Here is a 12889-nt window from a genome sequence, read left to right on the forward strand (position 1 = left end):
GGAGCACCACCGTCTCTCATCGGTGGGTCCTGCATGATTCAATCAGCATCAGAGCTTGGAGTCCGATGATCAAAAACAGCAAGACTAGTCGAAGTAGAAGTTGCCATCTCCTAAAAAGTATATTTTTCTTCAGACGTGGTTTCAATAATTGAGTCTTTATTGTAGCTTTAATTGTTCTCAAAATCTAATCTTTATCGTAGATTCGTTCTCAAAATCCAATCTTTATGTTTTAATTCGCGATTGTTGTTAATCATATAAATCTCAAGTGTTACTTGTCCCACCACCTTCGTCTTCTCGTAATACTATAAGCCATGGCTGACGTACTCTGCTCCCCTTCCCAATCCCATTTCCTTTCCTCTCCGAGGTGCACCCTTTCTTGCGACCCCAACGACGGCTCCACCGGCATCTTAAGCCTTTCCCACGGCACACGGAGGAGCTAGGAGAGGCGCAGCGACGATAGTGGCGCGGCGCGGCGCGATAGAGATAAAAAGGGGAGGGAGCAGGCAGAGTGGTGGTCAAGGTGGTGGAGGACGAGCAGCAACAGATACCGGCGTTGGTGTTCTTCCTGACAGTGCTCCGCCAGTCGGTGCTCGGCTACAAGAGGGAAAGCACTGCCCGCGCCGAGCATTCGAGCTCGATGGAGATCCGGTGGGTGGCCCACCGGAGTACGCCACGTCGCCCACGTCACCTCGACCGCTTCCGTGGATTTCTTGGCCTTCCCCTCGAGTTCGAGCCTGAGGTTACCCGGGGAGCCCCAAGCGCAAGGTCTGCAAACTTCTTGGTTTCTGCTCAAGTTCTCTGCATCGCATTGCTCATTTGCTTTCTGTAATTCTCTCCGGAATATATAAATTCCATTGCAGTGCTACTGTGTTTGGCGTTTCCACTGAATCTATGCAATGATCATATGATCCAAGAGGTAACAGTGTTCCAACCATAGTTTCACTCATGCAAAGACGTACGTCTTTACGAGCAAGGCGCGCTTCAGGGGCACTAGCTTCTTACGGAGTTTATGTAGTTCTTCATACGTTCTTGGACTTAACTCCATTAAAAACCAATTACAGGAAGAAGGAATCTTCAGAATTAATGCTGAGAATAGCCAAGAGGAATATGTCAGGGACCAACTAAATAATGGAATAGTTTCAGAAGGGGTTGATGTGCATTGTCTAGCAGGTTTAATAAAGGTACTGATTCCGAACAGAATAAAGCCTCAACTTCTTGAGCTCGAGGCTTTCATTTCAAAGATGCTTCTACGTACAGGCCTGGTGTACTCTCTACTGGGTTGCTGGACTCACTATCATCTGAGCAGGTGATGAAATGCCGAACACAAGAAGATTGTGCTCGGTTTGCAAGATCGCCACCGGAAACAGAAGCTGCCCTGTTGGATCGGGCCATCAATTCGATGGCCAATGTTGTTCGAGAAGAGCAAGCAAACAAAATGTGCGCGCAATATTGCTACAGTTTGTGCTCAAACATGAGTAAGATGAATTGGGCGAAGCCAAGATAATATTTTTGTTCATGATTAATTATAGTTTTTCGATTTATCTCCTCACATATGATTATGAGATTGATCGTGTGAGATCACTGACTTTTCGCTATGATTTATTTCGACTCGATCCTTTGACTGCACTAACGCATGCGGTGTAAGTGACGAACTTTCTAAGGATGCTAATCTCGAAAATACTGAAAGAGAGACAAGAGCCGACTTTTGATGATACTTCAGTTACTGAGTCGACTAGCAAGGAAGTAACCGAACAAGTATAAATATAACCGTACAAGTATATAACCGAAAAATAGGTAAAGAAAATTATTTTTTTTCCAAATGTTGAATTCTCAAAAAGACCATTTTAATAATTTTAAATATTAATTAAAATTTTATATTAACAAAAAATTTTGGGCCTAGCACGTCTATCTATCATGTCCGGTCCAGCACACCTCCCCTTGGAGGGGATCTTTATGTGGAATGGTAATTGTTGGAGGGTCATATTGCAAATAAACTAGTGAAGAAATGGAAAAAGAAAAAACGCCATTATCCTATCTTTTCTGGCCGCTCGTCTCCTCCCTTTCCGCCATGGAAGCCATCTACTTCTCGGCCCCGCCTTCCCGCCATCTCTCCGTCGGTTCTCCGTCTCTCCAGTTCGCAAGAGTCTTTTGCAGCTCAATTAGAGGGGCTGGAAGGCAGAGCCTTCACTCCAATGCCTCTAGTTCCTGGACCTCTTCCGGCAGAACTCTGTTCGTTGTAAGCTCACCTTGAGCTTTGAAAATGCAATCTGAAGTCACTTTATTTTCTTGTTTTTCACTTTTCTTGATCGGAAGATCTATTAATCTCAGAGGGAAGTTTGGAGCTGGATTCATTCGAAATCTGAGCATGTTCGTAGAGGGAGATGTTGTATAGTAAGGGCGGAGATGTTTGGTCAATTGACTACTGGTCTAGAAACAGCGTGGAACAAGCTCAGAGGCGTAGGTCTGCAGTTATTCTTTTCCCTCACTGCTTCCTTGGAGTCATTACTTTGAAGTGAAAATGCTGGCCTTCTATTTTTTCTGGAATGGATACTTTGAATCGATGGTAAATTTCAATATTTTGCAGATGTTTTGACCAAGGAGAACATTGCAGAACCAATGAGGGATATTAGGCGAGCTCTCCTGGAAGCAGATGTGAGTTAATCGTCATATCTTTGATGGAAAACTCGTATATCATTGGATTCTATGGCCTTTTCATATTCTTTTGTGTAGGTAAGCTTGCCCGTGGTGAGAAGGTTTGTGCAGTCTGTTAGTGATCAGGCTGTTGGTGCAGGTGTGATACGAGGTGTGAGACCTGACCAACAGTTAGTAAAGGTAGTTACGGAAATGATGCTTTTCTCACAATTTCTTAAGATATATCAAACTTTGTTCTTTGACTAAGTATAACCGTTTGCCCACTGACAACATCATGTATACAGATTGTGCATGATGAGCTTGTGGAGCTGATGGGTGGAGAAGTTTCAGAATTGGTATTTGCAAAGTCTGGTCCGACAGTAATCTTACTAGCTGGTCTCCAAGGTGTCGGAAAGACAACTGTTTGTGCTAAGCTTGCCTTCTACTTAAAGAAATTGGTGAAGATTGAGGATGCTCTTGTTGCCTTAAGTTTTTTCTGCACTGAAAAACTCCACATTCTATTGGAGCTAATAAAGAAAAAAAATGGTTTGCAGGGTAAGAGTTGCATGTTGGTGGCTGCTGATGTGTATAGGCCTGCAGCTATAGACCAACTCAAGATTTTGGGCGAGAAGGTAGTTACAATAATGTTTTTTGTACATACAAGAAATCCATTTCTGTTACTTCTTTGCCCTTTTGCACTAAAGTGAGGTTAGAGTTTTGTATGTTATATTCAGATAGTATTGTCATTGCCATGTTCTTATCATCATGATGTTCTTCTCATTTTCTGGTGGTATCTTGCATAAATGCCAGTGTGTAAGCTATAGTCATCCAGTAGAATCTTGTGTTAGACTTGAAGGTGTAAGGGGCTGAGCGAGACCAAAAATCTCTTGTTAATGTAATAATAACTGGTGTAATTGATCTAACTATTACCAGTGCTACAACCTTGCATAGAGTTCGATGGAGGGATAAAATTCATATAGCTAACTAGTTGGGATTTACACAACCTAAACCTAAATATGATGATGTCTACTGGCTTTTATAACATGATTAGATTTTTATGTTAACTTTATATTGTTTATGATACAGAATTTTTTATTTTCCTAGCTATTATATGGTTCTTTGTGTTGATTCCTTTTTTGCATTTTAATGCTGACTGTGTTCTAGTGCAGATAGATGTCCCTGTTTATGCAGAAGATGTGGATGTAAAACCAGCAGAAATAGCTAAGCATGGTCTTGAGGAGGCCAGGAAGAAGTCAATTAATGTTGTTATAGTTGATACTGCTGGAAGATTACAGGTCATTAAAGCTTATTTGTGTCATGTTGCTAACGTACATGATGCTTCATTGTTTTTTATACATGACAATGGGAGTAAATGTTTTTCTGTTAGTTTATATAAATATCAGCGTGTAGTGGGCTATCCAAATTTTGTTTTACCATACTGGTGGAACAAACAACTTTGTTTATCATGTATTTAAGAAATCCATTGTAAGATGACGAAGCATGTTAAATGAGACTCGAAAATTCAGTCAAAAAAATTTCCTGTACTCATGTGAAAGAGAGTTGTTGACTTGTTTCTTAAACACTTATATATGCAGCCAGATCTCCTTCAGTTTACTATCTTGTCTATGGAGAACGAGGAGATCCTTAACAATGAAAATCATCATAGCAGTTTATTTTTTAAGTTCAAGCTCATTTTAATATACTTCATTTCAATAGATTGATAAATCGATGATGGATGAGCTGAAGGAAGTAAAGCAGGCACTGAATCCTACTGAAGTTCTGCTGGTGGTTGATGCAATGACTGGCCAAGAAGCTGCAGGTGGGTGAAAACTTGTGTTAATCTGCTTACGGTCTTCCAGCATGCTTTCTTGACATGCTGTATATTGCAGAAAACTAAAAACTAGGATCAGTAATAGACTCTTTATTGAGTGTTCATTTAGTTATTCTGACTATTAATATTCATCTCCTTAATACTACTAGTCAGTAGTTAATATAACTGGCTGCTTGTAATATGGAAAATGAAGCATTGTTTTCACTGTACATTACAGTTTGAACTTACGTCTGATTCATTATCACTATTTACTTTGCAGCCTTGGTTACCACATTCAATATTGAGATTGGTATTACTGGTGCCATACTAACTAAGTTGGATGGTGATTCTAGAGGTGGAGCAGCTTTGAGTGTTAAAGAGGTTTGCCTTTCAATATGTTCCAAGTGGTTATGTCATCTATTTCTTCATTCTTCGTCTTTTGCTTCTAGAAAACTACTTCAACTTGTTTCATCATAGAAAATTGAATAGATCACGTCTTTGAGAAAAGAAAATTTGAAGATAAAAATAAACGATAGCTTGGTCTAGATGGATAAATTCATATAAAAGTTTGTGCATATGCCACAATTCAGCCAATGCAATTTCATAACTGCTTATGAACCTGTTCATTTGTTTGTTTAACATTGACATCAAGAATTCTTATTTATTCTAACAAGTGAGAAAAACTTTTTTTTTTTTGTGCATTTTGCTTCTACAACTATACATCATTTGATTGTTTCTCTCTCCGTCTCTCTCTCCCTCCTCTGCCTCTCTTTCTCCCTCTCCCTCTTGTTTGCTTAATTGTATTCTCTTTTTTTTTTGTTTTGTCAGTTTATACTAATTGTTTCTCTATGCATCCTTCACTTCTTATCGGACTAAACCTAAGTTCAAGCATGGTTCCCTTTCCTTTCCAATATCTAAATAATTTAGTGTGTATGTAATGGAATTTAACTTATTTTTCCGTAGGTCAAATCTTAATGGAACATACCTTCACATATAGATTTTAGAGCACAGTTTCATTAGCAATAGATGATCTTTGCCCTAATGTACTATACAAAAGACTTTTGGTTATATCTGAACACATGTATATATAACAGGCTGATTCACGAGATGTTATGATTTTTCATATTCATTGTTATTCAGGGGAAACTATGTAGTTTTATACTCTGGAATTTGATCATTTCATTCATATGCCTAAAATACTTCAGTTACCTATACCACGTAGGTCACCATGTCTGAGTATTATATTAAAATTTGATCAAATCTCCTTGCTTTCTGTGGACTGCTGATAAAATTTTGTGATCTCATCTTTCGTAACAATTCATTCACACTTGTTGTGAACCCACTCTTGTTCTTATACAATATTTTTTTTTCTTGTGCATCACAGGTATCAGGAAAACCTATTAAGCTAGTAGGAAGAGGCGAGCGTATGGAAGATCTAGAGCCGTTCTACCCTGACCGCATGGCAGGTCGCATATTAGGGATGGGTGATGTTCTTTCATTTGTTGAGAAAGCACAAGAAGTTGTAAGCATCTCTCTGTCAAAGTTATTGTTTTGGGTGACTTGTTACTTTGATTTAAGAGGATCTATTATGCTAGTAGATGCGGCAAGAAGATGCTGAGGAGTTACAGAAAAAGATCATGAGTGCAAAATTTGACTTCAATGACTTTTTAAAGCAAACACGTGCTGTTGCACAAATGGGCTCAGTGAGCCGTGTGATTGGTATGATTCCAGGGATGGGCAAGGTATCCATTTTAGATGCCTGTTCTTTTTTTTTTTTTTTTGTGTTTTCGCCGACCTACTCCTAAGGTTGAAACTTCAAAATAAAGCTAAAAGAGATCATTGAATACCAATGGCATCTCCCATGCTAGAAATTTTTAATCTTAAGCAACTTCCATCGTTAGGAATTAGAACATTAGTTCTAATTTTTCACATTTTATGTTTTTAAAAGGTGACTCCAGCACAAATCCGTGAAGCAGAGAAAAACTTGAAGATCATGGAAGCGATGATTAATGTGATGACCCCAGGTAAATGTGAGGTTAATGGAAGTTCCATTCCTCTTTACACCGTCGTTATGCCCCTATTACATAGGATAATAGCATTTTTTTTCCGTTCCTTTGTATTTTCTGTCTACTCTCAAATTTACCATATGAATATAACATAACATTCTTGCTCAAACAAAACCATATAAATCTGATTTTCAATCGTCTTTGTTCTATTGATTGATATATTGCTATATCAATTGTAATGTGGATGTGCCAAGAATATAATTACTTAATTTTGGCATAGAAATATACATTTTAAGCATGAATTCCTAAAGGTCATATCCCTTTGGAAAGTATGTGTTTTCATTGATTTGACCTGCAGAGGAACGAGAACAGCCAGAGCTGTTAGCTGAGTCAGCTGCTAGGAGAAAGAGAATTGCTACAGAGTCTGGAAAGACAGAACAGCAGGTCCTTTGCTCGGCTTTACAATTTCATTCAAGCATAAAAACTATGTTGGAACCTATAGAGGTCTATGATGTTGCAGGTTAGTCAACTTGTTGCGCAGTTATTTCAAATGCGTGTTCGCATGAAGAATCTATTGGGTGTGATGCAAGGAGGATCGATCCCAGCATTGAGCAACCTAGAGGAGTCTTTGAAAGCTGATCAAAAGGTATCAATTGTGGTCTGATTTAACTTCTTGATAATTGCTGTCTAATGTTTGCCGTAGTAGTTTGTTTGACACTAGTAGAAGAATAGTCATGCTCTCTTCTAAGACTGTGGTGCTATCATATAGGCAAGATTACGAATGATCTTGGCCGTTCAAACACAAATGATCATCTAGAAAATGATGGATTGGAGGAACTCATTGGCATCTTTTTTCGTAATCTATGTTTTGTTAACCATATCTTAAAGTTCATGATTAACTTTGAGGAACTCATTGGCACAGTTTATATGTATTTTGACAGGCACCTCCTGGAACAGCACGAAGGAAAAGGAGATCCGAGCAACGAAGACAGTTTGCAGATTCAACGTCGGCAAGGCCTACTCCTCGTGGATTTGGAAGCAAGAATTGAGGCCATATTTGGAACATTTTGTTGCTGCATGATGATCTGTAAAATCTTTTGTTCTTAGAGAGTCAAATTTTAGAATGTCTTCCGGACTTGATTTTATTGCTATTATAATTCTTGTTGATTTGTGCAAAACTTTCAAGATTTATGAGGTTGATTTGCTGATTCCTGCCTCAATTGTTTCTTAAGTTCAGTTTAAATAAGAGTTATGTGAGAAATAGGATCAGATAATCAAATGCTGTATTCAGAGGTGAGGTTTAAGAAAATTATGCCAAAATTATGCTTCTCTAATTTTGTTGTTTCCCACCTGAAGTATAGGAAATATTGGAAATTAAGTGATAGGTTAATTTAATGGTCCAAAATCAAAAGAATGTCCTTTATCATTATTATCATCAAAAATTGTTTCATTTTAAAAGAATATTTTATTTAAAATGTTTTTTATTCTTATCTTTATTAAGGTGGAAATCAAAATAATTTTAAGGTGTTGTAGTTTTAGTTAAAGTTATTCCAAGAGCTATAGTTTTAAGTGGAGTATGTAAGAATATTTTAGGTAAAAATTATAAATAAGATAGTATTTTAATATTTTTAAAGTGAAACACTTTTTAATAATAATAAAAGACACTTTTTTTTAAGTGTTATTCACACTCTAATTTAATTTCATAGCATGATTTAGTTAATCTTTAATAGTAAAATTTATTATTTCAATGATTTCATACGATTAATCATATATCAAAAAGATAAATTAAAAAATTTTAATTGATCTTATAAAAGAAAGTATTATTATGTTGAAGTTTAATTTTTATCTATTTTAATAAATCAGTCTTATAATAACTGTATGATTTAATTAATCTAATTAACATAAATATTGCACAATAAACAAAGTGTATTACATACATAAAACTTTATTAAAGAAACCCTAAGCCCGTTGCCTTTTTGCTCCTCAAGCGTCGGGCTCGAGAGCAATGGTAAGCCGCAGTCGATCCTGTCGTCGTCGTCGTCGCGGCGGCGGCGGCGGCTTCTACTGGTTTGTTATTGGTGATCTGATTTGCTTAGGGATTCTTTCGTTCACGTAACAGGCGCCGAAGAAGGATAAGGCCCCGCCCCCATCCTCGAAGCCGACCAAATCTGGGGGAGGCAAGCAGAAGAAGAAGGTATAAGTGCTTTACGGTTTAACTTAGGGTCTTTGCTATGCTCGTCCTTCTCTGTTTTTGTGATGGTGCTTGGGGTTTGGATTGCAGAAGTGGAGCAAGGGAAAGCAGAAGGAGAAGGTGAACAACGCGGTTCTTTTTGACCAGGCGACCTATGATAAAATGTTATCTGAAGTTCCCAAGTACAAGCAGATCACCCCTTCGGTGCTGTCTGAGAGATTGCGGGTAAGAGATCCTTACCTTTCTGCTTCCTGCTGTTCCATATGGAATCTGGATGAATTATGTTATATTCTCGCTCAGAAGTAATTTGTTGTTTCTTGGATAATTTTTATGGCTGAAAGCTTATCCTTTTCTTTTTGATTGTGATGGTGCGTTGACATTGTCAGTAGTCCAATCTGTTATTTACAACGATTGCGTTTCAACTATAAAGACACGAGTTTCTTCTTCTAGATTGGTGTCTTTTGAGGTATGATTTTACCATTTTGAGCTGATGAAAGGAGAAAAAGATTCAACTAATTGAGTTGTGATTTTGTTTTCTCATGCATTAATTCGTTCCGGTGCCTCTCTTTTCTTTATATTTGAATCAATAGCTTGGGTAGTATTGGCAGTAGCAATGGTAAAAGATCTTGTAGGTAGGCATCATTCATTCCACATGGTTGATCATTTCATTTTGCATCTGTGTTGTGCAGGTGTGTATGAGGATGCTTGGTAAAAGAGCTTAACCCTCTTTTTTCCTCCTAGGATTGGAGGTCTTGTATTTTGCATATCCATGTAGTGAGTCCTTAGGTTTTTAGAGTATTGTATGAAAAAAAGCAGTGCTTCAAGTCATTGTTATCTGGGGACTTTTTCAAGAAAGGCCAGGATATATCCTTAGAAATAGCATATGATTGGAAACAAATTATATCTTAATTTGTCAAATGTACGTAAATTTTGTGGTTTTAAAGTTAAATAATATCTCTTTATGTTGTGTTTTGTTATGCTGTTTCTTTTTAACATGAAATTGATGTAAACTTAGTGTTTGAAAAATAGTTTCTTGATGCGAATAGGGTTGTCAATGAATAGAATGCTAATGAAAAAAATTGATATTTAGCTTGATAAAAGTTTGTTCATATTCGTTTGATGTGTAAAAATAAACTAAACAAATAAACTTGAAGTAAGTTCATTTCGTTAATGTTTATGAACAAACCTCATGAATAATTCATAAATAAAAGATTGTTGACTTGTCTGAAATCCTAATATGAATTTTATTTATTTATTTTATATTTAAATATATAAAAATATAACGGATGGGGAGCCTTGGTGCAACATTAATGTTGTTGCCGTGTGACATTGTGGTCACGGGTTCGAGTTGCGGAAATAATCTCATGCAATGTATTGCAATGTAGGATAAGACTGTGTACAGATTTAATGTGGTCCAACTCTTTCCTAAAACCTTGCATTGATGAAAGCTTCGTGCATCGGACTGTCCTTTATATAAAAATATAATGCATTAACTTATAATTTTGATAATTTTATATTATTTATAATATATTAAAATAAAAAATAATAAATTTTATTTATTGAATTATTATTTTAATTAGATTTTAAGTACAATAATATCTTGGTTTGAGTTCAGTAATATGCTTGAGCTTGACAAGAATTTTAATAACAAGCTTGAATAGGCTCTTCAAGACAAATATACTTGGTTGAACATTGTCAAGCTCGACTTATAGACAATGCTAGATGTGAAGTTCGTTAAACATTATAAGGAGTTAATATATGATGTGGAAAATGGTAATATTTTTATACGAGAATTCCATTTTTGCTCAATAGTTTAGCTACTTTTCTTTATTTTATCCACCCCACATAGCTAGAATATTATATTTTCCTTCTAATGGTTTCCAAAATAGAAATAAATATCAGCTTGCTGAATTTACTGTTGTTTTTCTCTCTCTCTTGCAAATAGTGATTTCTCCATTCCAAGTGCACGCGTGAGAATTAGATGTGGGTATATTTGACAAATCAAGTTTACATAGTTGGATTAATTGGGTAGTTTGAGATTAGATTCTGATTCCATAGGGATCTCTAGGAACCATTTTAAATATATCTATAGTTAATCAATGGACTTTTTTTAAATTCAAGTATGTCAAACAATAGATTGTAATAGGGATTAAAATAATTTGTGAAGAAGGTTGAGGAGTAGAAAGGCTTAGAAAGCATGTTGAAATTTAATAGATAAATAGATGGTGAAATCACAATTTTAGTCTCCCAAACTTCTGTTGGGCCTTGTCATGTGTGCTACACATGGATGAACAACGTTCTCTCTGTTAGCGTTGATGGAGGAAGAGCATTTTATTTTTGTTTAGCAAACTGTGGGTAAAATACAGTGTTATAAACTATAGGGTAAAATGAAAAAATAGGTAAACAATTAGGGGCAAAATGAAATTCTCTTTTTAGAAATTAATATATATTAGAAGTGGTTGTGATATCTAATGTTGCTTAGCTATGACTTTTGATCTGCTTTCGCCCTTATAAAGCAACTTTCCTAGTTTCCTTGATGAGCCACTTTCATTTATTTGCTTAACCTGAAGTTGAGGTTCTGGTGTAGTGATGATTTTTGTTAGCACAATTCATTTGGCGTGCTAATAAAAGCTGGAAAACAGGTCTAAATGTGTTTTGGTATTTTATAAGTGTTTGCTTAATTGGCAGTCACACGGATTTGTGATAATATTTGGCATTTCTCTGCCAGTTTCTTGGGTTTGTGATAGTCTGTGACATTTCTCTAGTTGTCATTGGTCTAAAAGAAGTCTGTACCTTCTATTCATTATCTCAAAGCTTTATTCCCTTATTTTTTGTCTGTCTGAAATTTTTTTCTTCTTTTGGTTGGTTTTTATTGTCTTCCTTTTTATGTATTTGGATTGAAAACTTAATGATGTGTTGAATGAGCAAGCACTTAAATTTCTCTTGATTGCTACTGCTTCTTAGCATTAGCACAATGACAAGCGAGTTGCTATCTACTCTCCTATCTTGGTGCCTGATAGCTTATATTCTCTCTCGTATATCTCATTCTTGAATTGTTTTAGAAGTCTAATGCTGGTATTCTATTATCCAAAAAACTAAGTTGGTTTTCTTTGAATAATTATTTATCTATTTCTCTGTCAGAAGGTTATACAATCCACATCCTTGCCACTTTGCCAAGGAGTGCACATAATCATATTCATCTATCAGTGCAAAATATAAATTCCTTTGCATTTGCACAAGAGGCTAATTGAAAACATTCAGAATTAGCATTGTGTAAAGTCCTAGTAATTTCTTCAAGACATTAATAAGCTGCAAGCAGTATATTGCCTTCCCTTTAGCAAATAGAAGAATTTTGTATAATTATTTGAACTGAGACAGTTTTTATCAATCTTCAGATTAATGGATCACTTGCAAGGAGGGCGATAAAAGATCTGATGGCACGTGGTGCTATCAGGATGGTATCTGCTCACGCAAGCCAACAAATCTACACCAGAGCCACCAACACTTGAGAATCGTCTTCTCAAGTTCACCAGGAATTACCACTTAGACTCACTTATCAAATGTTTAATTCAATATATCGAATCATAACTTTTTAGATTATGTTGCTTTGCTAAAATCTTCCTCATGCTATCCAAGTAAAAAAATGCAGTGCCTGTAATTGTTTGCTAATTACGCAACTGAATTTGTAAATTTCAATTCCTGAAGTACAAGTCGAATTAGTGTTTGCCCTTGAGTCATATCCTTGATTTCTTTGCTTTGGCGGTGCTAGCATTTTTTCCTTGTCGTTCTTCTATTTTATCCTTTGCTTTGCTTTGGCGGTGCCCTTGAGTAATTGTTTGCTAGCATTTTCTTTTTAGTCTAGTCTCATCATTATGCCAATGCATTTTTTTTTCTCTCAAACTAATCGTTCCATGTGTGTGATATTGAAAATAATATTTTTCTTTAATTATTTTTGTATAGATCATGCTTTGTTGACGAATGAGAAGATATATGATCATGGTATTATCATAAAAGACAGCATTTCTTACTTATCCAACTTATATATCACCTTGTGAAGATACTTGTTTAACCTCTGCAACTTGATCTAATTACATTCTAAAATACCTTCTAACATTTTATGAACATCAAAGTACATTCTAAAATGCCTGTCAGAACTAAAATACCTTAATCTAAAATGCCTTTATCCTAAATTAAAACATCTATTTTATCCTTTCAAGTTATCTCAACGGAATTACTCACTTATTAATGGAA

At 36.0% G+C, this 12889-nt stretch overlaps 2 protein-coding genes and 1 pseudogene across 3 annotated transcripts; all 3 read left to right on the forward strand.

Moving 5' to 3' along the window:
* The first annotated feature begins 311 nt into the window (after positions 1-311).
* On the forward strand, positions 312-1761 carry LOC141819323 (rho GTPase-activating protein 1-like; annotated as a pseudogene).
* Positions 1762-2053: 292 nt separating this feature from the next.
* LOC141819321 (signal recognition particle subunit SRP54, chloroplastic) lies at positions 2054-7543 on the forward strand. Of its 2 annotated transcripts, none has more exons than XM_074706660.1 (15): positions 2054-2236; positions 2329-2461; positions 2585-2652; positions 2731-2832; positions 2937-3089; positions 3186-3263; positions 3801-3926; positions 4348-4450; positions 4722-4822; positions 5826-5963; positions 6040-6183; positions 6390-6465; positions 6806-6891; positions 6968-7093; positions 7389-7543. In XM_074706660.1, the coding sequence occupies exons 1-15, from the start codon at positions 2069-2071 to the stop codon at positions 7494-7496; spliced, it is 1710 nt and encodes a 569-aa protein (XP_074562761.1). In that variant the 5' UTR covers positions 2054-2068; the 3' UTR covers positions 7497-7543. The 2 variants fall into 2 exon arrangements, with proteins under 2 accessions (XP_074562761.1, XP_074562762.1); XM_074706661.1 differs by having other exon boundaries at positions 2171-2236; positions 2329-2457.
* Positions 7544-8414: 871 nt separating this feature from the next.
* On the forward strand, positions 8415-12371 carry LOC141819324 (small ribosomal subunit protein eS25-like). Its single transcript, XM_074706663.1, has 4 exons — positions 8415-8455; positions 8567-8641; positions 8729-8863; positions 12034-12371. The coding sequence occupies exons 1-4, from the start codon at positions 8453-8455 to the stop codon at positions 12145-12147; spliced, it is 327 nt and encodes a 108-aa protein (XP_074562764.1). The 5' UTR covers positions 8415-8452; the 3' UTR covers positions 12148-12371.
* Positions 12372-12889: the final 518 nt, after the last annotated feature.

The sequence above is a fragment of the Curcuma longa genome, unplaced genomic scaffold (assembly GCF_044706935.1).
Source record: "Curcuma longa cultivar G26 ecotype Majalengka, Jawa Barat unplaced genomic scaffold, ITB_CL_G26_1.1 contig_28595, whole genome shotgun sequence".
Taxonomy (NCBI): domain Eukaryota; kingdom Viridiplantae; phylum Streptophyta; class Magnoliopsida; order Zingiberales; family Zingiberaceae; genus Curcuma; species Curcuma longa.

What these genes read in the sequence shown, in the direction of transcription:
- LOC141819321 (XM_074706660.1), top strand. Translation starts at nt 2,069, where the DNA reads ATGGAAGCCATCTACTTCTCGGCCCCGCCTTCCCGCCATCTCTCCGTC. An exon ending in ATACTGCTGGAAGATTACAG is followed by an intron (nt 3,927 to 4,347) that starts GTCATTAAAGCT and finishes TCATTTCAATAG; the next exon opens with ATTGATAAATCGATGATGGA. An exon ending in CAGCTTTGAGTGTTAAAGAG is followed by an intron (nt 4,823 to 5,825) that starts GTTTGCCTTTCA and finishes TGTGCATCACAG; the next exon opens with GTATCAGGAAAACCTATTAA.
- LOC141819324 (XM_074706663.1), top strand. An exon ending in GAGGCAAGCAGAAGAAGAAG is followed by an intron (nt 8,642 to 8,728) that starts GTATAAGTGCTT and finishes TTTGGATTGCAG; the next exon opens with AAGTGGAGCAAGGGAAAGCA. An exon ending in TGCTGTCTGAGAGATTGCGG is followed by an intron (nt 8,864 to 12,033) that starts GTAAGAGATCCT and finishes ATCAATCTTCAG; the next exon opens with ATTAATGGATCACTTGCAAG.